The sequence below is a fragment of the Monodelphis domestica genome, chromosome 6 (assembly GCF_027887165.1).
Source record: "Monodelphis domestica isolate mMonDom1 chromosome 6, mMonDom1.pri, whole genome shotgun sequence".
Lineage (NCBI taxonomy): Eukaryota > Metazoa > Chordata > Mammalia > Didelphimorphia > Didelphidae > Monodelphis > Monodelphis domestica.
In genome coordinates this window covers 156,551,026-156,574,716 of record NC_077232.1, presented here as the reverse complement: position 1 = coordinate 156,574,716, position 23,691 = coordinate 156,551,026, and the positions used below count along the sequence as shown (strand labels likewise).

The window sequence follows — 23,691 nt, the reverse complement described above, 5'->3', positions numbered from 1 at the left end:
AACTCTAATTGAGTCTAATGTTATTATCCTTGACTCTTATCCTGTGCTAATCTAGTTTTAAATACTAATGTCCACTGGTTAAAGGATATAGGATAAGCCACATTTTTATATGACTTGCAGTCTTTTCTTACTGTCTTTGAACCACTTGAGTAGTAAATATCCTTTAGAAAGGTATCTAAAATGTACTCCTTCCTTCCCCATACTCCTTTTAAAAAAAAAAGACATATTCATCAGATTTAGGACAACTTGCTTGAATTATGCATGTTGATATATTATTGTGATCTTTGTCTGTTTCATTATTATATTTATATTAGAGACTGCATGACCTAATGAATACAGTTCTGATCTTAGAGTCTTGAAGTTCTGAGTTCAAATCCTACTCTAAATAGAGCCCTTAATGTTAGCTGCTCAAGTCCCATTGTGCACTGGCAGAGAAAATTTCCTCATCAGGAATGCCTTATACCAATGAAATGACAGGTCTGGTTTTAAAAAAAATTAGATGCAGGGGCAGCTGGGTAGATCAGCACATTGACAGCCAAACCTATAGATGGGAGGTCCTGGGCTCAAATATGGCCTGACACTTCCTAGTTGTGTGAACCCAGGCAAGTCACTCAACCCCCATTGCCTAGCCTTTACAAAGTATTGGGGGGGTGGGGGTGGAATTAGATGCCATTGGCTTGCATTAACATATAAAGTTTGCCTTTGTATCCTTTAGTAACTACATTTCTCTGACTCATCTCCCAGCTTGTCTTTTTTTTTTCTTAAATTCTCTTAAAACAAAACAAATCTTTAGAGATAAAAAAACTATTATATTTTTTGTTTTTAGAATATGGACTTCTGAATCAAGCTTTTTTTTTCCCTGACTAAATCAGGTGACCTTCAGATGGTGGTACTTTCCTTTGAAAAAGATGATGATAGTAATGGACACATAGACTTCATCACTGCAGCATCCAATCTTCGAGCCAAAATGTATAACATTGAACCAGCTGACCGTCTTAAAACAAAGCGTATTGCTGGGAAAATAATCCCTGCTATAGCAACATCCACAGCTGCAGTGTCTGGTTTGGTGAGTGTATTAACCCTCTGAATGAAAACTCTTTCAATGATGACTTATTTATATTTTTAGGAAGAATGAATATTAATCTTCTCTCTTATGTAATTTAAATTATGACTGAAACCATCTCAGCAAATGTGGAGATATTTTACAATTATAGAAGTACTAATCACAACTATATATTAGGATAATAAATGTTTTACTTTTTTTTTTAAGCTTTTGTATATTTAGTTTATCTTGTTCATGGGGGTGCAATCAAAAATAGTTCTGGAGGAGTGAGAAGGAGAAAACCTGGATTATAAAATTTCAGAAAATTAATATTAAAAATTATATTGATCTGTAGTCTGTTGGTAGGGAGAGATAATTTTTTAAAAAGGAATAGTTCTGAGATTATGAACCCGGATAACTGAAAAATGTTGGCCTTCACACTGATTGGGAAGTCTTAAAGAATGTAAAAGTTAAATCTAGTCTGTACTGATAAAAATATTATATTTTATGAGGTTTATTAATTATTATTAGAAATCGAGGATACAAAATAATAAGCCACATGCCCAAGGCACGATTAGCCCATTCACAGCCTACTTACAACATGTTGCAGTCTCTGAGTAGAGGAAGAGAGCTCTTGGGAGGCAGAGAGCCCATTAAATACTAAATTGTGTTCTTGCCCAGATGGAGACCCAGGTGAGATTATAGGGTATTCTGGGAAGTACCAGGGACTTCTGGGGATTGAAATCTGGGGTTCATATCTCCATTTTTACATCCCCACCTTTGATCGTTATTGGGAAACCATTTTCCCCAAAAGGGTCATGAAAATATAATCAATTTAAAGATTACAATAATTTGAGGATAAGAGGGAAAAATTACTAGACGCATTGACAAAACCAGTTGGGGTCATTCCCCTTTGGCATAAAAGTATACATACAAATAAATGTTCAATCAACCATACCCCAAAGTTCATTCTTGATCTTCTCGTGCACCTTGTGGTCTGGAGGCATCTTCATGGTGTCTTCTCCAAACAGTTCAGTTTCTGGATTCGGAGAGGTAACATATTTCTTTTTTTTTTTTAAACCCTTACCTTCTGTCTTGGAGTCAATACTGTGTATTGGCTCCAAGGCAGAAGAGTGGTAAGGGCTAGGCAATGGGGGTCAAGTGACTTGCCCAGGGTCACACAGCTGGGAAGTGTCTGAGGCCAGATTTGAACCTAGGACCTCCCATTTCTAGGCCTGGCTCTCAATCCACTGAGCCACCCAGCTGCCTCCTAGCATGTTTCTTAACCTAAAATTCTTCTCAAAAGGAATTTAAACTTTGCAATTTAAAATAATAACATTTTTACATTCCCCCCTTGAAAAGGGTGATTGAAAACACAGGGATCATTTATGGATGCATGGCTGAGCTATAAGGTAGATGAATCAATTGGCAAGAGAAATTAAAAGACATCAGAAAAATTCAAATAAAAAAAGATAATTTCTGGATGAAAATATAGATTATCAATGTGTTATGTGTAAAAATTCTAAATAATGGAAAAATAAACAGGTCCTTGAATCAGGGCCCAATTAAAATGATATAAGCAACTTAGCATTTACCCAGTCAGTAGCCAGGACTACAGAAAGTTGCCACACTAGAAAAGACAGAAAAGGGACTAGATTATAGGAGCCAGGTAGGAGTCAAGTTTGAGATATTCGTCATTAAGTATTTTCAGACTGTGGATACAAGTAAGGCCTACGTCTTTAACGTATGTTAAGCTTCGCAACCTTGAGTCTTCACACTAGGTTCAAGTCCTTTGTATTGAATTAGAAGTGCATCAATCATTCCTGAATTGGTTTCTTCTTTCTTTTGACCTGTGTGCTCTTTTGGCACAATTCAGGTTTAGCTTTGTGCTTCTTTGGCCCTGTGCAATGGCTCTTTTGTATATCTTGTCCTGGAATTAGACAGAATCATTAAGCAAAGTCCCATAATTTTTTTAAAGCAATTAGTGGCGTCATTTTTATAGTCTCAAGCTTTGGGGGCATGCATTGACATTATAGCAAATGTATTTTAAACTTATATTACTGGTAAATCAAATAAGTTAAAGAAAATCTTAATACTGGTGACATGTGCTTCAAATATAAAAAGGAGAGAAAAAATAAAAGTCTGAAATAATATATTGCACATGCAAGAAAAATATAATAATAAAAGAGTTTTAAAAATTCAAAATGTAGCTTATAATCATTGATACACTGTGTCAACTAAGGAAATATAGAATACAAGGTTTTCTCACCAAAAATGAGATCCATTTCCTCTTCATATCTGGCCATGATCCACTGTGAGTACAAGCAAATGAATTTTACAAGGTAACAGGTTTTTGTTTTTTTTTAATAAAGAACAGTAGTACAAATATGTAGATATCAATATCTCCAAAATTCTCAATAGTCCAGTTAATTACAATGACAAACAAAACCGCTATCATATTTCACATAAGTTGCTGTATGACATTTTTAAAAGCCTATGAACTGATGGATATTTGTCACAATTTTTACAAATGTAGCAAATCTTTCAACCTTGGTAAACATATTTGTTAAACAAAGTAAAACTTATTTGGGTTTAGGACAACATCAAGAAATCTAGATATCATTCTGGTGGAAGTAAAGTGAGCTGAAAAGTTATAAATGAGAGATGCTCCTCTTTTGGGAGTGCTCCAGGGATACTATATGCCCTGGGATTAACTTCCCAGCTCCTTGGTATGAGACTGTGATGTCCTATCCATTCACATTGTTATAAATGTGAGAGGTGGAGATTATAATTGTATTTCACTTCAGCTACTAAAATGAACCCTACATCCTGTTAGAAGAGGCGGGCAAAATGACCAGAGATTGTTAAAAAAAATCATGTCAAAAGAATCCATAAAATCAATTTGAGATATTTAGCTCATTAAATTTTCCAAAGGTTGTTAAATAATTGTAACCAGTTCTGCTAGAGTCCATCTATCCTCTATGTGACAATTTACAAAGTCAAAACAGAAAAAAACTGGTTTTTTGTATGGGCTTATTCATTAATATTTCTCCAGTATGGTTATAGGGGGAAAGCAACAGAATATAACAGTAGTTAAAACAAAGTACATTAAAATGATTCAGTGTAACGGAATAGTATTGAATGTATTAATATATGAACTTAAAACCAACAAAATTAAATCTTAAAACAATCAGCAAAATGCAATAAAATACAGAGATTTTTTATAAAACATTGGAGTCTGAAAAGTCCCAAAAATATAACCTCCAGTCTCTTTAAAGTTCCTTGGTTTTTTCTTTTTCTTTTTCTTTGTTTTTTTTTTTTTACTTAGCCATTTAGTTGTCTATTGTCAGAAGGCAGAACATTGGTAAGGGGTAGGCAATGGGGGTTAAATAATCTGCCCAGGGCCACACTGCCAGGAAGTTTCTGAGTCCAGATTAGAACCCAGGACCTCCTGTCTCTAGGCCTGGCTCTCAATCCACTGAGCCACTAAGCTGCCTCCCCATAATGAGGGTGGGTTTTTGGAATCTCAAATTGGGCCAAAGAATTGCAGGGAACTTAGTTTTTCCCCTGAAGTAACAGAATCAGTGCACTCAAAAGATATCCTTTGAAATATCGCATGCTTGTAATTAACTTCCTTTTTGGAAAAGTCTCTTCCTTCTCCTCTTTCTCCCCCTCTGTGATCCTCTGCCCCCAGTCCATGTGGAAGCTAATTGTAGCCTAAAGAAAGAACACCCCAATTTTTACCAGCTGGTTTTTGATCCTGAAGAAATTGGGTCTGCTACTAGCAGCCTGGAGCGATCTTCGATCTGGCTCGGAGGCCAGAGTTGCTGGGGCCGGGACTAGAGCCAGGCGGGTCGAGACCAGGAGAACAATCTGAGTCCAGATTGCAGGAGCGCAGAAGCAAGCAGGCAGCAGCTAGGCGGGAAGGCTGGCTCGAGCTGGTCAAGAGGCTTTTTTGAAAAGCCTTGGAGAAACATGGCTTAAAAAAAAAATTATCTAGGCTGTCTTTCTTTTTTAAAAAATTGAGTTTTTCTCTCATCCCATTTGGTCACCAGACTGTAAAATTTATATTTAGTCTCTACTGATAAAAATATTATATTTTATGAGGTTTATTAACGATTATTAGAAATCAAGGATACAAAATAATAAGCCACGTGCCCAGGGCACAATTAGCCCATTCACTGCCTACTTACGACATGTTGCAGTCTCTGAGTAGAGGAAGAGAGCTCTTGGGAGACAGAGAGCCCGTTAAATACTAAATTGTGTTCTATCTCAGGTGGAGACCCAGGTGAGATTATAGGGAATTCCAGGAAGTACCAGGGACTTCTGGGGATTGAAGTCTGGGGTTCAAATCTCCATTTTTACAAGAACAATGGGTTTGGAAGGAAAGATGATTGATTTTGGACATGTTTTATTTTGAGATGTCTGGTAAACAACTGGTGTTATGAGAGTCTATAGGCCCAAGAGAAAGACTAGGGCTAGCTATATAGGTAGGAGTCAATTGAATAGAAATAATCATTGGGGGAAGCTTGGCAGCTCAGTGGATTGAGAGCCAGGCCTAGAGATGGGAGGTCCTAGGTTCAAATCTAGCCTCAGACACTTACTAGCTGTGTGACCCTGGGCAAGTCACTTAACCCCCCATTGCCTAAACCTTACCACTCTTCTGCCTTGGAGCCAATACACAGTACTGATTCCAAGATGGAAGGTAAGGGTTTTTTAAAAAAATCTTTGAGCCCGTGGGAACCAATAAACTTGCTTAGCAAGATCATCACCCCAGTTTACTACAGATAGCCCCTATTTTCTCAGCATAAAATAAGGCACTCTACTCTAAGCAGGGAGATTAGGTGTGACATGGAAACCTTGAAAAGAAAAGGAACAATTTTGAAAGCATTCGAAAATTTTCAATAGAGAACTAGTCAATTAAAGAAAAATAAGATTTTCTTGGGGAAATTTAGGACCTACTTGGTATTTTATAAAATATTTGAAATCCAGTGAGAAACGAGAGATAAATATACATATTATGCTGAGTAATCATTTATTTACCCAGCATTATGGGGTGGAAAAGCTATGGGTTATTCCAGCTAATGAGCTTTTTTTTAAGTAGCAAAACTTTGCGTTAATTTTTTTATATGTTCTTTCTATAATATAATATATGATATTTTTTCCTGTGAAAGACTGTGTTCTTCTATGGATCCTTCATCTCATGGACATGGGCATTCCTTCACTCCAAAGATATAAAATGCAAACTATTCACATTATATCCTCTTATGTGATTGGCTCACATCATCCAAGTGGATATTTTATCCATGTCTTCCAATAAGCCTTCCTCAGAGCTGTACCTAAGATGGAGGCCTTCCTCTAGATTTTGCTTTTTTTTTTTCTTAATTGAACCTATGACTTCATTGAAATAGGGAACTCTTCCCAGCAGAGTAGTTCTGCATTTACACCACAGATTTACAGTCAGGAGAGTAAGCCTGGAGCCCAAAACTTTTGAATGATTTGCCTGAGAGTTCACTCAGCCAGCATATGTCAGAAGTAGGACTTTAGCTCTCTGTCCTCTACGTCCTGCTGCCTCCCTTTTTTTTTGTGCCTCATTCTACATTGCTTTCTGGAATGGTAGAACCAATTCCCAGCTGCACAAGAGCACACCACTATGTCATAGTCCACTTAGTGTAGATGTTTGCCTTCTTTTGTAATCTTTGACAATTTGCAAATACCAACTCAGTTTTAATTTGTATTTATTAGTTATTTGAAAGAATCTCTTCCTTGGTTGATAGTTTATAATAATCTTTTGAGAACTGTTTGTCTTTGGCCAATTATCTATTGGAAAATAGTTCTTAGTCTATATGTTTATATCATTCCACATGTTTTACATAACAATAAAACTGTTTGATTCTGATTTTTTAAAAATAGGCAAATAGGGACTACTAGGTAGCAGAGTGGATTGGGCACCATGTGTGGAGTCTAGAGGATCTGGGTTCAAATGTGACCTCAAATACTTCCTAGCTGTGTGACTAGACAAAGCCACTTAACCCTTATTTCCTAGTTCTTGCCATTCTTCTGTCTAGAATTGATACTAAGACAAAAGATAAGGGTTTAAAACAATGTAGATAATTAAACCACTGGGACAGATTGGACAAGCAAGAAGAAATGACTGCTAAAATATTAAAGGAAAGGATTCTCTGGTAAATGTTATGAAAATTAAAAAGCAATTTGGCAGAAAATAGATTTAGATGAGCATTTTACTCTGCAGAAGAATATAATCGAGATATCCATACAACTGTGCTTAGGGGAAATTTTATAGCCAACAAGACTTAGAGGACTTTAGAGAAAGACATATAGAAAACTTTTATGAAACAATTAAAAGGCATTTATTAAGAACTTCTGTGCCAGGTACATGGTAAGCACAGACGAAAACAAGCAAGTGAAATCATTTCTTCTCTAAAGATGCTTACATTTTGACAGGGGATGACTACACAAATGGAGAAGGAGGTAGTCATTAAGTAGTCAGGGAGAGTGTTTTGTTCAAGAAATGAGAAGGACTGTGATGCCAGGAATGATGTTATGAATTTAATTCTTGTTCTGAGCTAGAGATGGACAGTATGTCAGTGGGGATAGAGGATATTGATATAACTGTCTCACATACAAATGGAAGTAGCATGGTGTGCTCTGAGTCTGAGAAAAGATAAGGTGAATGCTTACCATTCCAAAGACCATAACCCCTTTTCTAGCAATGGAATTTTTTTTTTATTGTTTATTTGAGAGATACCAGAGATGATGTATAAGAATACCAAGGAATAGGTGTCATGAATTATAAATTAAATACCATTTCATATTGAATCAGTTCTATTTCTTATGTACAGGTTGCATTGGAGTTGATCAAAGTTGCTGGTGGCCATCCATTTGAAGCCTACAAAAATTGTTTCCTTAACTTAGCCATTCCAATTATAGTGTTTACTGAGACAGCTGAAGTTAAAAAAATTGAAATCAGGTATGCAACAATTAAAATTAATTGTTTTTATTAATGTGATTAAAAAAAACAAAATTCTTCTATATTCTAAAATATAGTTAAATCAAGAATATTTTACTTTTTTCTGTTCTAGAAAGAAATAGATCTGACCTCTATTGTCCTTTCTTCTAAGTGCTATTTATTCTTTGAAGCTTTTATATAAGCAGAGTGAGAGTCAAAAAGATATTCCTTTGATCCCTAATAGCATAATCTGTAGATATCAAAGAGTCTGAGTATATTTGAGAAAATTTAATTGTACACTTTTATACTTTTCATTTTTTCATATGTAATAATCAAATTCCACCCCTATCTCAGTAAGGCATATAAGAGCTCTGGAACTGAGCGTAGAAGACTTAGATTCTAGACTTAGCTCTTTACCAACAAGTTTTGTGACTTTGAATAGGCACTTAATTCTTTGGGCCTTAGTCTGTTCAAATACAAAATGAATAGAATATAAATAAGATGATATCTAAAAACCCAACTAGCTCAAAAATGGATGATTTTTTCCCCATTTAAAAAAAAAACAAAAACAAAAAGTTACTATATCAAATCCTGAAAATCTTAGCTCTGTTAGACATTTTAAAACATTTGAGAAATAAGCTTTCCTTCTCTCTTACATTAATTTCTAATTGTTAAAAAAAAAGATAAATATTGCCTACAAACTGAACTTTGTTGTATTTTTTATTAAAGAGAAGTAAAATAAACATCCTAAATATTTTTATTTTTATTAACAGAAATGGAATAACATTTACAATCTGGGACAGGTGGACTATTCACGGAAAAGAAGATTTCACTCTTTCAGATTTCATTAATGCTGTCAGGGTGAGACCTTTTATTTCTTTTTTGATTCATCCCATTGGAAAATTGAGGATTAGATAGCATCTTCTGTTAAGAACACTTTGAACACTTTAAGGAAAGAGTAAGGAACTCTTATTTACTCTGCCTTTTCTCTATAAGATCTAGAAGTGATTTCAGTCATGTTACAGATAATCTTCAGGAATCACCTTACCTTTGCCACAAATTTTGTTGTTTTTATAAACAGCTGAACATTCTTGTCCAATATTTGATCACAAGGCCTACACAGTATTAATGCTTAAAATAAATATCTACACATTGGTATGATTCATTTTTTTTTTATTTTTTTGATGTTCACAGGAGAAGTATGGAATTGAACCAACAATGGTGGTACAAGGAGTCAAGATGCTTTATGTTCCTGTGATGCCTGGACATATAAAAAGACTGAAGTTGACGTAAGTAACAAAATGTTTAAACCCACAGATCCATCAGGACTGAAATCATAGCTTAGATCTATACTAAGCAATTAAAGATTTTCTAATCTTAAGATTAGAAAATTAGCTAAGCAGTTATACCCAGTGTTTATTGGTATATGAAAGTTTGTTGGTATATAGGCACACTTTAAATGTACTAATAATTTTCTATATTAAAGTAATTTCAAAGAAGCAAAAAGCATCTTGCTTGTTTAAAGCTCATTAACTTTCTTAAAACAAAACTTTTCAAAAGAATGTTTAAAAAAACAGCAAAGAATTGATTTGTAGTTCACAGAATTATTCGGTTTTGATCAGCTTGAATTCTTTCTAGTATTACCAGCTTGAAACAATGAAGGTTGTTCCAGTTTTGATGACTTTCTGTTTTTATCCTCTTTTGTTGCATTTAAGGGAAACATTCCATCTTCTTATATTTCTAGTTATTAACAAAGTAAATCCTGTAAAGGAAGTCACTACTGGGTAGGTTTAGTGCTATAAATAACTGAATCATATGGATAAGAGCATCAAGGATCCAAGAGTTTGCATTTGGGGAGATACTGACCCATTCAGATTTGCACCCCAAACTGACTTTTCCACATACCTGCCAACAACTACAGCTAAAACTAATGTAATGGGGGAAAGCCTGTAGACTTTCATTTTTAGTTTGTTTGGTGTTTTTTTTTTAAACTAGATAATATTCATTATTGACATCACTGAAAAGAATCCAACTGATAATAAGGTATATGGTTGGTGGAATTAAGAATTACTACTGAAAATTCACAGCAAAGGAATACCTATATTCAGTTCAGTTGAACATTTATTGAATACTTACTTTGTGCAAGGCACTAGACTTAAGCACTGGAAATATAGGCAAAAAGGAAATAGGCATTATCCTCAAGGATCTTATTATTCGAGGGTTTATACAGCATATAATCAATCAACAAATATTTGTAAAGTATCTTCCTTGTGCCAAGAACTTCCTGAAATGAAATAATTTCAGCCTTTAACAGGATCACATTCTAACAGGAGATAACATGAGTAGGAGATTGTTTTGTGAGGGAGGATACTGGCATTTGTAGGAGGATCAGGAAAGCCTGCATGTAAAAGTTAAAGTAAATGAGGGATTCCAGGAAGTAGAAATAAGAGAAAGCATTCCAAGTAGAGGATAGACAGTGCAAAAGCATGGAGATGGGATGTCCTATTTGAGGAATAGGCAATTAACCAACAGCATGGCTGCATCACAGAGTATGGAAGAGGGAGTAAGGTTTCAGATTAACCTGGAGGCAAATTCTAAATAGGAGACTTGCAAAAGACCAAATGGATGGCAATGAGTGGAAGTGAAAAGGCAGGGATAGATGCCACATTACTTGAATTGATTAAATGTGACAGTTGAGAGGTCAGGAACAATACGCACCAAGATTTAGGATGTATAACTGAGTGAGTGGCAGTGCTTTTGGCAGAGGAAGTAGTTTCAAGGGGGAGAGGAATATGTTGTTTTGTATGTTGGGTTTGAAGTATTTGGGAGACATCCACGAGGAAAGAGATGTGAGTCTAGAGTGCCTGGAAAATAGAACAGGGCAGAAGATAGAGAATCTCCTGTATTGAAATGATACTTAAAAACCATGGAATTAAGTGTGATCAGCTAAGTAGAGAATAGAGCTAAAGATAGGGCCAGGGAGAATAACCACCCCTTACCATGTCAGAAAAGAGAAGAAAAGTAGCTAGCAAATTAGAAGTAACTAGAAAGGTAAGTGGAATCAGAATTCTGAGTTGGAAATGACCTACAAGGTCATTTTTGTCCAAATTGTACAAGAATCCATAGTAATAACATCTGAATTTACATAGCACTTTAAGGTGATAAGTGGTCTTCCAGGCTTTTTACTTGAAGACTTTCAGCAAGTTGGAATCTTTTCTATCCCAGGGCAACTGATTCTACTCAGGACAACACTGCTTGTTAGGAGATTTTTCTCAAAGACAAACCTAAAACAGCCCCTGACATATCCACCCACCCCTCCTAATTCCACTCTTTAGGGAAAGTTGTCAGATTCTCAGCCCATTTGCTGGAGGCCTGACAAATTACATCATAATTCAGAGCTCTCTATTGAAAAAATTAAAATCCAGTGCAATGTAGATTGTGTTAATATCTAAGTTATGATGCAGCTGGGAGGTTGCTACTTGAGTTTAACACCACTGCTTTTGGGCCAAGCTGGATAAGTGTAATCCTTTTTCACCTTACAGCTCTTTTAAGTCTTGAAAACAGTTATCATGCCTCACCCTTTGTAAAAGGATAAGAGGAATGTTCTGTCACTCTAGGAAGATGGTTATCAGCAAAATCATATGCTTCAAATTCCATTTTATTTCCTAAAGAAATGCTGCCCTTGGGATAGGGTACATATAGAAGTGGTGGAACAGTTTGCAAGAAGTTAATGAGTTGGGTGGTAAAGAAGTAGAGACCGAAGCTACTTTCTTTAAAAGTTCATGAATGAGAGAGAAGGGGGGAAAATATAGTAGACCATTTAGGTAGAAAGAGATAAGAAGAGCTTTTTTGATTTGTTTTTAAGAATTGTCCATTTCTGAGCACCTTTATACAGAATTAGTTTTTGATTTTTTTTTTTTATAGAATGCACAAGCTTGTGAAACCATCAACTGAAAAGAAATATGTAGATCTCACTGTGTCATTTGCCCCAGAAAATGATGGTGATGAAGATTTGCCAGGACCCCCAGTAAGATACTACTTCAGTCAAGACAACGATTGATGACAACAGTTTTAAAGTCACTCCAGGACCACTTGCTTTGACAGGAGTGTACTTAACTTCAGTAACTTTTAAAAGTCCCAATACGGTACTATGTATTTCTCTTTAACGAAGCCTTAATTTAAAAAAGAAAGAAAATTCACTAGGAAACTGCACTGAAGAACTGTAAAACAGAATTGAATTTATTGTACACTTGTCTCTATTCTCTTCATACATTGGTCTGGTCACAAGAATGATAATTACTGAACTGGAATACCATTTTATAACATTTACCACAACAGAAATATATGTGTTATCCTGAACGGATTAAAAACAGGAAGAATATATTTATCTGTCATCCTTTTCAGATGCAAGCAAGGTCTAAGGAAGTGACAATGATCAAGAATTGAAAGTCTTACAAAAAGGAAATAGATAAGCTGCTTTTTGGAATCATTTTTTTTATGGACTTTGAAAATTTTAGACATGTTGTTTCTGTGTTTGTTCTAGTATTTGTTTTGTTTCCAGTACCTCTAATGATTAAGCTTTGAAACTCAAACACCAATTATTTTGTGGATGTCTTAGAAAAAAGACAATTTATAATTGTGCAGTAAAAAAAAAGAAAAATCTTTTTATGAGCAGCACTCTTCTGCTTCTTGCAAGGGGTTTTGACCAGTCCGTTACATCATCATCATCATCATCGTCATCACAGTTAGAATATTTATCCGCCCAACCCATAAATCAGGCCTTCTGTTGAAGACACCAGCTTATGAACTGTAAGATAAGGATCAGATGAGGTTCCTTATTAACCTAGACCAAATATTATGCAAATTCTGACAATTGCCTATAGCCTATTTGGAGATCTAGGAAACTGAATGGAAAATATGATTCATCCTGATTCTTAAAATGCCTCATATAGCAGATGTTTTATAGTGAGATATTTTTCTTTTTTTTTTTTGTAATTCATTAAATCTGATTTCGCCTATAACGCATCATTTAATAGGAGGCTTTAAAAGAAGAGCATCCTTGGAAGGGGATGGAAAATAATAGTTAAAATGTAATACTTTTAACATTTATTCTGATTATGAAAAGAGAATCTGTCATTTTACTGCCCATTCCCAAAGACCAGGTGGAGTGGGATAGATTTTTTTTTTAAATTCCCAATCAACAGGAACCTTCTTTGTTGGATCCTAATAGATGCAAATGCAGGTACTCTCTTTAAAATGATGACTTATTCACCACTGTAAAGTCAGTGAGGTCAGTAAATGATTGTTAATTTTGGAATTATCATGCAATCTAAAGCAGCCAGCAGTTTATAACATCATTGCAATTATTTTGCAGTTATGTTGTCCGCCTTGCTATCTTTTTTTGGTTTGTCCCAATTTGTGAATATGAGAAGATTATACAAGATGCCAAGTTCAAAAATACCAAAGGTATATATTAAAAACTAGATTTTAGTTTAGTTCATGTTGATCTCCAATTTTGTGCATTTAATGAGAGATATTATATCCTCTCCTTACACCACTTGCAAATCATTATTTGATTTTGTTTGCTAGCAAGCTGAATATATATATATACAAATATATATATATAATTTTTTTAGGATCTCTTCTCATGAAAATATTCATTTTGCCAGATGTGTGAGCAGAAAATCCTTATCAATACCTAAGCCCCTATTACTAAACAAGGTAGTATGGTCAAAGAAAAATTAAAAGTAATTGTTTTTTTTGAATCATCAGTATTTTTCACAGTTCATATCCTATTGTTTTCTAGTCTAAATGAAATAATGAATTGCTTTTCATATTTTAATTTATTCAGGGGAAGTTCAAAATCCTGTGACTTATTTTGTTCCCAACCCCGAAATTTTAAAAATGAGACTTTGTCCCTTATGCCACTTTCAAATTGGTTATGTGATAGTACTGAGTTTTCAGGACTTAATTTATGCAATTGATGGCTGTTGATATCCATGCATTTATTTATTTGTAATTTGGAGGCCTAAGTGGTTTCCATCTTTTCTATCAATGCATACTTTCAGGGTTTCAAAATGCTTTTATAAATATAAAGAAAATCAACAGTATTAAGTTCATTTTACAGTTATATAAATGTATCCATTTAGAGACAACCTCTTCTGTAAGAGTTATTTCCAATCTGATCATTTCTGCCCCCATTGGAAAGCCATTGTGAGCTTCCAAGTGTTCTTCCTCTAATTATACATGTGTGCATTTCTGTAGTGTGAGATCTACATACATCAGTGACAAAATATCAGATGTAAAGATGAATAACATGATTTGTACAGGACCATCAGGTAATTTTTTACTTATTAAAATAATTAAATTCATAAAATGGGTAACTTTTTAAAAATGAGATTATTTGTGTCTTGGTCCATCATTAATGTAGACAGAATATCATTTAATATTCCATAATTTATACTAGAAGGCTTCTTTTCTGGGAACCTTGAGATTAAGTATAGAGTGAAAAATTCCTAATTAAGGTATCCTGGGGTATCATTATATACTCCTTCCCACTGGAAATCAGGGTAGAACAAGTATGCAATAAAGAAGCAATATCAAAGGTGCTTTGAAGACAATACCAATAGCCCTAATTCTACTAGTTTAGCATCTGTAGAGTATTTTAGTTCGATTACAGATTTAGAAGTTACGATTACCTCTGATCGATAAAGTTGTCCTCACAGAGATTGTGGTTTCATGGTTCTGTTTTTTTGGGTTGTGTGTATATACTAGTATATATAAGTATATACTAAGATTAAGTGGAAAGATATTAGACTTTGGCAATAAAAGGCCTGGTTCTAGTCCTGGATGTGCTACCAACTCTGTGCCTTTGGGTATCTCACCTCAGTAAGACTTGAACTGAGTGAGCACCTACTAGAAACCAGGCACTCTGCTAATTGGTAAGGGATCAAAGATAAAAGAAACTGTTGCAGCCCTCAAACTTAAATTCTACTCTTTTGTTCAGAAAAAAATTAAGTGCTTATTATAGAAAGGAAAGTAGTAGAGGCTATATTTAACTCCTCCAGTTTCAAGGCAAGTACTGTCTCATTTGGATTAGGTAAGTAGCACAAAAAGAAAGGATATGGAAAGAACCATAAATTTCCAGTGAAAAGTACCTGAGTTCAAATCCCAGCTCTACCACTGCAATCTTAGGTAAATAGCCTCATCTCTTTAAATTCTCAGTTTCTTCATCTATAAAGAAGGTAGTGACTAGATAACCATTAAAGTCAATTCCAGCCCCTAAATCAATAAAAATCATCCTGGACATGATGGTGGTGATGAAGGTATTTACCCAATCAGATCAGCTGATACCAATTTTCCTTTTCCTTTAGAGATGTCTGTCAAGAGGAGGTGGGGAGAAGGTAACATTGAGAAATGTAGGTGATGGAAAAAACAAAAGATTATTTTAAAAGGACTTACAATTTTTTCTTAGAATGCCTTATTTAACATAACTCTTTTATCATTTCCACTAGCAAAACTTCTGGGAATCAACAAATCAATACAGGACTCAGGATCTGCCTTTTAACTATTTTTGATGTGGCAGGTGCAGCGTTTAAGATCCAGAAATAAAATAGATAACCACCTGGAAAATACCATGTTTATTCTTAGTGTCTCCATTTTTACTTTTTTTTTCTAATTTTTTTTTTACCAAAAGTTCTTCAGTTTCCTTTTTATATTTTGCATTTAATGTAATGCAATATTTAATGTTTTACCTTTGTTCTGCTCCTTTGCCAATGGTTAGAATTTATGACTTTTATAAAGACTATCTCCTTCACCAGGATGATCATAGAAAATGAACAGTTCAGCACCTACTACATGCCAGCCTCCAAAGATATTAAGAGGGAAATAAGAATTAATGGTATGGCATCTGTTAGATTATGCAAGGGGAAAAAAATATTCCTATTGACATTCTACTCAATGCTGTCATCTCCCTACCCCTTCTCAGTGTGTCGGTTAAGATTTATGGAGTATTTTATGTGTTAAATATGATATTGGCACCTGTTAGAGTAGTGGAAGTTCTAGATGAGCTAGACTGCTTCTGAGCTACCCACAATTATGACCATTTTTAGAATTGATCAAATGATTTTTGCCTTCATTCGGAGTTGAAAGGTTCTTCAAAAATTCTACAGTCCAAACTTCATCTAAGCATGAATCTTTTCTATGACATCTCAAAAATAACCATCCAAACTTCCCTTAAAATCCTCCAGGACCATGGAACTCATTACCACCCAAGAATATTATTCCTTTTTTAGAAGAGTTCTAATTATTAGGAAATTTACCCTTCAAAGGAGTTTATATCTACCTCCTTTTAACTTAAAACACCCATTATTCTAGCCTTCAGGGCAGAAAGCAAGTTTAAGTCTTCCTAGTAAAAATCCTATAACTATTTGACACTATCTTGTCTTCCTCTTACTCCACTTGAAATCTTCTCTAAACTAAACATCTTAGTTTTTTCAACCAAATCCTAATGGTGTGGTTTTCAGTAATCTTTATTGTTGTTCTGCTCCGGATGGATAACTTGTGGATATTCTTATCAAAATAAAGTGGCCAGAACTATACACAGTATTTCAAATATTTATCTAAGGAAAAGCACAGTAGTGAGATTATCTCAGCTTTATGCTTTAGAAAAGTTTCTTAACCTGGGATACATAAATTAAATTTTTAAAATAATCTGTTAAAAATTATTTTAAAACTTCAAAATAATTCTTTTGCAACTTTATTTTATACATTTGAACATTCTTAAGAAGTTCATAAGTTTAACCAGACTGCTGAAGACCCAAGATACAAAAAGGTTAAGAACCCAACCCCTGCAGCTAATACTACATAGTTAATGTCTTATGATGAAATTAATTTGGTTTCTTTGTTTTTGCTGCTCATAACTATTATCTCAGACCTGGTTTATCTCCCCTTATTTCTCAAGATGAATTTCTTCAAGCAAACATTCAATACACTGAATGATTTTAAAATTTCATCTCCTCCTCCCAGCCCCAATTCCTTTGTTCTGCATTGCTGTACATCATCATTTTTTTAAAGCCAGTTTTACAACTTGAACTACAATAAACAGTTGAATATTCCAATAGCTCCAGTATTCCTTTGATTATTACAGTAGAACTTTAAAATAACAAGCAAAATGGAATTTAAGACTTGTCCATCCAACAAAATTCAAAAGTTCCTCAAATTGTGAATTGTGAATTTGTACCATCTGCAGTTTTCTAGAGTTTTGCAATTGTAGATTCCGTTACTTTTCTCTCCATTGCCCTCCCCACCTTGTATATGGTCCCATGCCAGAAACTGTAGGGAGCCTAATTCTCTAATGTGACATTAAGCATAATAAACAGTCTCAGTTTTCTCATATAAAATGAAGTCATTGAATTAGCTGTTCTCTAAAGTGCATTACAACTATCAATCTGAAATATTTTGAGACAGTAATATAAGGGGAAAAAATGCTAAGAAGCCAATATAGGTAAGGTCAGTTTATTTTAAATAACAAAGACAGGGAACTATGATCCTCCCACATAGGGTTGTGTTTTTCCAGTTTAGTGATCTGATGCATCTCTACCTGTTATAAAATATTTCTACTTGAAAAGTTCAAGACATTAGAACTAGCAGGTTTTAACAGAAAATCTTAGAGGAAAATAGCATATGGAAATTCACTTAGACTAACCAAATCTCCCCCTCCCCAGAAAAAATTCAAATTTCACTTATAGAGATTAATTTCAACCTATAAAAGTGTGAAGAAATATGTACATTACCCCAGTAACATTCTGTAACATCACTCTAAGAGAATGACTATCAAGACCACAATCTCTGAGTATGATGTTTCGGTATGATTTCTGGCATTCCAGAAATAAAACACCGAGATATCTTCTTGCTAGAAAGAATTTTTGAAATAGATTTTTCCCAAGATCAGGGAGGATGAATTATAATTTTATTTTAGTCAGTGTCCACTTTTTTCCTCCATTTCTCTCTTCTCCCTTCTTATTTTATTAGATTCTTGGCCTAGAAATTCTGTTGAGGAAAAGTTCAGATTAGTCAAGAATAATAACCTAAAGAAAAGGTCAGCGTAGTTTTCAATGCCATTTAGAGTTCCTGGCTCTGAAACTAATTTTTTTCTTTTTCTTTAGCATATTCAAATGCTATTTTCTTTTCATTTAATTTCAGACATTGATTTCTCCTAAATAACTCATGCTTCTAGGAGCAGTTTATTTTTCTTCCTGAATTAACATAGCAGTTACAAATGCCAGCCATGTCTTAGGAGGCACAGCAGGCAATTCTCTGGGAATACTACTTCATAATCCTAAATTGAGAGGATCCATAGGAAATTAGGAAGACCAAAAGAAGCCCAGGAAACTAAATTGTTCTAAAGGCCAAATATACTTCAAAATAAAAATAGAGATGAGTAGTACTCCATAGCTCTTACATAGGTAACTGACACTGTAATATTAGAGTGATTCTACAGTATTACTGATATATAGGCTGACCTCCCATCCTCAAGGTGAAACTGATTACTTTTTTACCTTGGGAAAACATTTGAGAACTGAAAATGTGGATCACCCACACTCTAAAGTAGCTCTTGGTTCAGTTCCCAGTATTTCTGAAAAGAAGCATAAAGCTGTATTTCTCACCATTCATGTAATCATTCACATGAGATCTAACTGCATTTTTTATCACTGGTCTCACAAAAGGTTGCTCTTGCTTCCATGGGGAAATTTTAATTGGTGAATCTGCCTTTGTATGTCCTAAAGAAAGAAAAAGGAGACATAATTTGACAACCTTCTCAGTGCAAGTTTTCTAAATAAAACATCAGGCGCAATAAATGACTGCACTTTTTAAAATACCTTGCTACTCACAGTCAAGGTAAAACCTAGATATTTTACAAACACCTACAATCAATTCCTACAATAGTTCTCAAAATGTATGCTTAGTTAACTAAGCATGCCACAAAATGAATGGAATTCATACTTAAAGGCACATATGCACATCTCTTGCAATGACCCAGATTCCTTACAAAAAATCTTGAGCAAAAAAGTTTCAAGAATCATCAGCTTGGGACAATGATTAATCTGAAAGATGATTATCCTTAGTAATCAATGTATAAGCCACTCTCTAATTCATAAATATGCCAGTGGTTCAGCCACTTAGATATTGATTTTTAGCCTTAATATAGATTAGCAATGTTCTGAAAATGAGATCAGATATCCTCACCAAAAAGTGCTAATTCGTCTAAATTATTTCACTGAATAAAGTCACATAATATACTGGAAAATTTAAGTATCTTTTCATTGATTCCACTATTTGGAAATAAAGACTCTATGTCAAGTTTCAGATTCTCCTCCCATTCTTAGTAGTTTTGACTTCTTTACTGCATCAAAAACAGTAAGAAATAATGTAAAGGAGAGGCCCCAGGCTTTCCTCCTTAGGAGGAGACCCAACCCCTAGAAAATAGATAGTTCTTTGCCTTCCTGTTTGTTCTTTTATTTTAGATGAAAGTAATCTAGAGCTGCTAATTTTTTTTTTAACCCTAACCTTCCATCTTAGAATCAATACTGGTTATTGGTTCTAAGGCAGAAGGGTGGTAAGGGCTGGGCAATGGGGGTGAAGTGACTTGCCCAAGGGCACACAGCTAGGAAGTTGTCTGAGACCAGATCTGAACCTAGGACCTCCCATCTCTAGGTCTGACTCTCAATCCACTGAGCCACCCAGCTGTCCTCTCTAATTAATTTTTAAAAGTCAAGAAAGCTAGCCTTCTGGAATCTGGTGGTCAGGGAGTAGGAGTCCAAACTAGGTTTTGTAACCAGCCCAGTGTCAATGATTCAAGGAGGACTTTAGGAATTGAATAAACCCATTCACTCAGGAGATTCAGGTGATAAAGAGAGTATCCTTGAGATGTTGGGCTAAGAGGGGAGTTAATTTTTGTGCTCTCTCATTAAAATAAAACCCATTCCATTTAAACGGAGAAAAAAAGATTGGTTAAGTAATGTCCAACAAGTCAGATCAGATGGGGGGGGGGGGGTTGTGAGGGGGGGATGTGAGAGAAACAAACTTAGAAACAACCAGGAATTATTAAACTAGTTAACAAAATAGCTTTTTTAACATATCTGGGCATCACTTCAACAAGCTCTTGGTTCAATACAAGCAATGTGCTAATCACTAGGGATAAATAAACCAAATTGAAAAGTAGTCTCTGAAAGTACATTCTGAAGGGAGCCTTCCTTGTTTTGGAGAGGAAGTAAATGACCTGGTCTTCATGTTAATTCTCTCCTGCTTGTAAAATGGGTTTCAGCAGTAAGATTTACACAAAAACAAAGACATCAAAAGGTAAAGGACATGGCCTTCAGATGCAAATAAACATTTCTATCCTGGAAAAGGATAGAAGGTTGAATACCTTAATCACATATAAAAGTCCAGCAAGACTTGCCTCCAAAGATGACATAATATTCATACCTTTGCCCTGGGCCACTCACAGAAAATTCCCCAAAGATAGGCAAAAATGACTACTCACTTTTAAGGCAAATGAAGTAAGTGGCTTTTGAATCAGGAAAAAAAAAAGTCCAATAGGAGAGGCAACCTTTCCCTCATCTCCTATTGGAGATAACAAATCACCTCAAGAACTAAAATTCTGAGGGAGTCAAGAGGAAGAAGCTTCTACAGATCCTAAGGTAAAGGTCATTGGCCTAGCTCTATTTCCTATTTAGTGGGCTTGGGATAATGGTGCAAGGATTTTGTGCTAAAAATTATTTAATAATGTCTTAAGGAGTACAAAAAAAGGGGGGCAGCTGGGTAGCTCAGTGGATTGAGAGCTAGCCCTAGAGATGGGAGGTCCTAGGTTCAAATCTGGCCTCAGATACTTCCCAGCTGTGTGACCCTGGGCAAGTCACTTGACCCCCATTGCCTAGCCCTTACCACTCTTCTGCCTTGGAACCAATACACAGTATTGACTCCAAGACAGAAGGTAAGGGTTTAAAAAAAAAAGGAGTACAAAAAAATACTTTTTCATGTCAAATTATGTGATGGGCTTGTCAAGTTGTTTCTAAACCACTACATAGAGAGATGTTCTGGTTTATTGTCATTGATCTCATCCCATGCTATGAATTAAATTTAAATTTAAAAAATGCCCCCTTTATTTTTATTCTCATTTATACAGTTCCACCTCAACCTTTCCCCCCACACCCCTTGGGCTCCATTCTCATATTGTCAACCTTGGGGTCAGTGACTTATTTCTGCTTTTCACTTTGTATTCCTGGTGCCCAGTAGAATGTCTCACATGTAACAGATGAGTAATAAAGGCTCACTAAATTGAATTGAATTGCCCACTGCCTTCAGAACCATGACCCTTAGGTGTTCTGCTAACCTCTCAAATTTAACACAACTAAAATTAAACTCATCCTTTTCCTCTCCAGATCAGCTTCTCATTTTTTACTTCTTTATTTCTGAATGGTGCTATGATTCTCCATTCATCCAAGCCTAAATCTCTGTACTCCTCTAAAAATTCCTCTTATCTCTGGGTGCATTCCCCTACCACCACACCCACATTCAAACAATTACCAAATATTATCTATCCTTTCTCCTCAATGTTTCTTGAATACATGCACACAGTTCATCTCTTACCTAAACTAAAACGAGAAACATACCAAGATTTTCATCGGTGGAATATATAAATGGTCTTAGGTTTCCTCGAGTTTCCTTCACAAAATAATCAATGACACTGAAGAGGTTTGGGAGTGTCACCTGAGTATTAACAAGACAGAAAACACAAGAGGGGGGACACAGGTTATGTCTAATGATCACAGAACCAGTAGAGTATATCTGCTCCCTACAACCACCCAGTCTAATAGTATAGTCCATACTACAATACCTCAGGAGCTACTACAGTAATACTATTGAATTCGGCTGGCAAGGACATGGGAAGGGGACAGAGGGGTTGAGCTAAAGTAAATTACGATGTACATGTTCCCTCATACAGACACTTTTATGCAAGTTGAGAAATCAGTTAAAAATGAAAATCAAAGCCACCTGCTAAGGTGAAAAGAAGTCACAAAAAGAGCAGTTCAATGCTATATCGATGATCAAGTATCATACTGTATGAATATCTGTATTTCACACTAATGAAATAACAGGTACTATTTCAGAATCAGCCAGTGGAATTGCCTCCTCCCTCGGTCACTGCCCTTCCAAAACAATGTCAATTGCCCACTGGCCCAAAGGTTGAGGTTAGTGCCGATCTCCCCTGATGAGCTAAATCTTATAATCTGCCTCTCCACATTCAGAATAGTCTAAGCTTGGCCATGTCTTATGAACTGAGGAATCCTAAGAGATGGTCAGAGACCAGAAATAGAATGAGAGATGAATCTGCCAATGGCTTCACTGCCTCTAGTGGAAGCCCATCCTCTTTGCTCTAGAGGATGTGGTGACAGCACAAGAAATTCTCTGGCTTTCTTCTTCCTCTTCATTGAGTTCGAAGCAATAGGGCTGGGAAAGCAAGGGGCAAGACAATGAGGCCTTATGAGAACAATATAAATTTCTTTGAGACCCTTCAGTTTCCTGTAAACAGAAACATCTACTTGCTTCCCCAGTTTCTGCCCAAAGACTCCTTTCTTTACTTCTGATCTCACTGCTTTGTCTTCGGTTTTGAACATTTTTTTTTCTCAAAATGGCAGAAGGGCTGGAAGCAATCATGAGTTTCTGGAACCTTGATTCATCTTTTTTTGTAAAGATATTTTATTTACTAGTTACAAATAATAACAATTTTCCACATAAGTTTTTTAGGCTTTGATGCTTTTAACATGATATTTTTCATCAATACAAAAATTTCCTGGGCACTAAGTTTTTGTCTTTGTTTTTCAACTTTCTTTATAGTTCTAGGAAGCAGAAGTCTGGGTAGAGTTAATTTGTAACAAAGATAGTTACAACCAAGATAATTACTTACTGGCTTTTCTAGTTCGATAGTGTAGTTGGCTCCTATGCTCACCACTCTGTAGTGCTTTATTCTTGGAGTGCTGAAAAAAAAGAAAAAAAAGATTCTTTCCTCTTTGTTCTCATGCATAATAAGCACGTAGTTGCCAAATAAAATTTCTATGTGGCCCAGCAAAAATTTCTAGGAAGTCTCTTTATCTACATGTCTTTTCCCAGGCTAATGTTGTTGTTTGGTCATTTCAGTTGTGTCGGACTCATTCATGACTCCATTTGGAGTTTTCTTGGCAAAGATATTGCCACTTCCTTCTCCAGCTCAATTTACAGGTTAGGAACTGAGGCAAACAGGGCTAAGTGACTTGTCCACGGTAACACTGCTAGAGTCTGAGACCAGATTTGAATTCATGAAGATAAGTCTTCCTGATTCTAAGTCCACTGATCTATCCACCCCACTGCCTTGCTTGCCTCCCAGGTTAGTGATTTAGTGAATCTGGATCAGTGATAGTACTGGTGAAAAAGAAAGCCACTCAATACTTAAAGGATCCACAATTTCATTTGTGTGGCAGTACCCTTCAGCCAGGGTAGCATAAAGCTCCTCTACAGCCCAGAAGATAATAATTTACCCAAGTGCTTTTAGTTTACAAAATACTTTCCTCATAACCATCTTCCAAGGTATGTGATAACAGCTAGCATTTATATAACACTTCAAGCCTTGCAGAGCACTTTG

At 35.4% G+C, this 23,691-nt stretch overlaps 2 protein-coding genes across 4 annotated transcripts in view; one reads left to right on the top strand and one right to left on the bottom strand.

The window, feature by feature from the left end:
• The window catches only part of UBA6 (ubiquitin like modifier activating enzyme 6), a 62,634-nt gene extending 49,962 nt beyond the window's left edge, over positions 1-12,672 (top strand). For both annotated transcript variants that reach the window (XM_007496380.3, XM_016423225.2), the window contains 5 exons: positions 873-1,066; positions 7,906-8,033; positions 8,786-8,873; positions 9,207-9,301; positions 11,937-12,672. In XM_007496380.3, coding sequence (XP_007496442.1) covers positions 873-1,066; positions 7,906-8,033; positions 8,786-8,873; positions 9,207-9,301; positions 11,937-12,072 — 641 coding nt within the window. In that variant the 3' untranslated portion in view covers positions 12,073-12,672. The remainder of the gene's footprint in view (positions 1-872; positions 1,067-7,905; positions 8,034-8,785; positions 8,874-9,206; positions 9,302-11,936) is intronic.
• A 4,840-nt stretch (positions 12,673-17,512) lies between these two features.
• Positions 17,513-23,691, bottom strand: part of STAP1 (signal transducing adaptor family member 1) — a 93,258-nt gene continuing 87,079 nt past the window's right edge. For both annotated transcript variants that reach the window (XM_016423226.2, XM_001367372.5), the window contains 4 exons: positions 22,981-23,050; positions 21,686-21,782; positions 18,680-18,793; positions 17,513-18,062 (listed from right to left, as the gene is read on the bottom strand). In XM_016423226.2, coding sequence (XP_016278712.1) covers positions 17,992-18,062; positions 18,680-18,793; positions 21,686-21,782; positions 22,981-23,050 — 352 coding nt within the window. In that variant the 3' untranslated portion in view covers positions 17,513-17,991. The remainder of the gene's footprint in view (positions 18,063-18,679; positions 18,794-21,685; positions 21,783-22,980; positions 23,051-23,691) is intronic.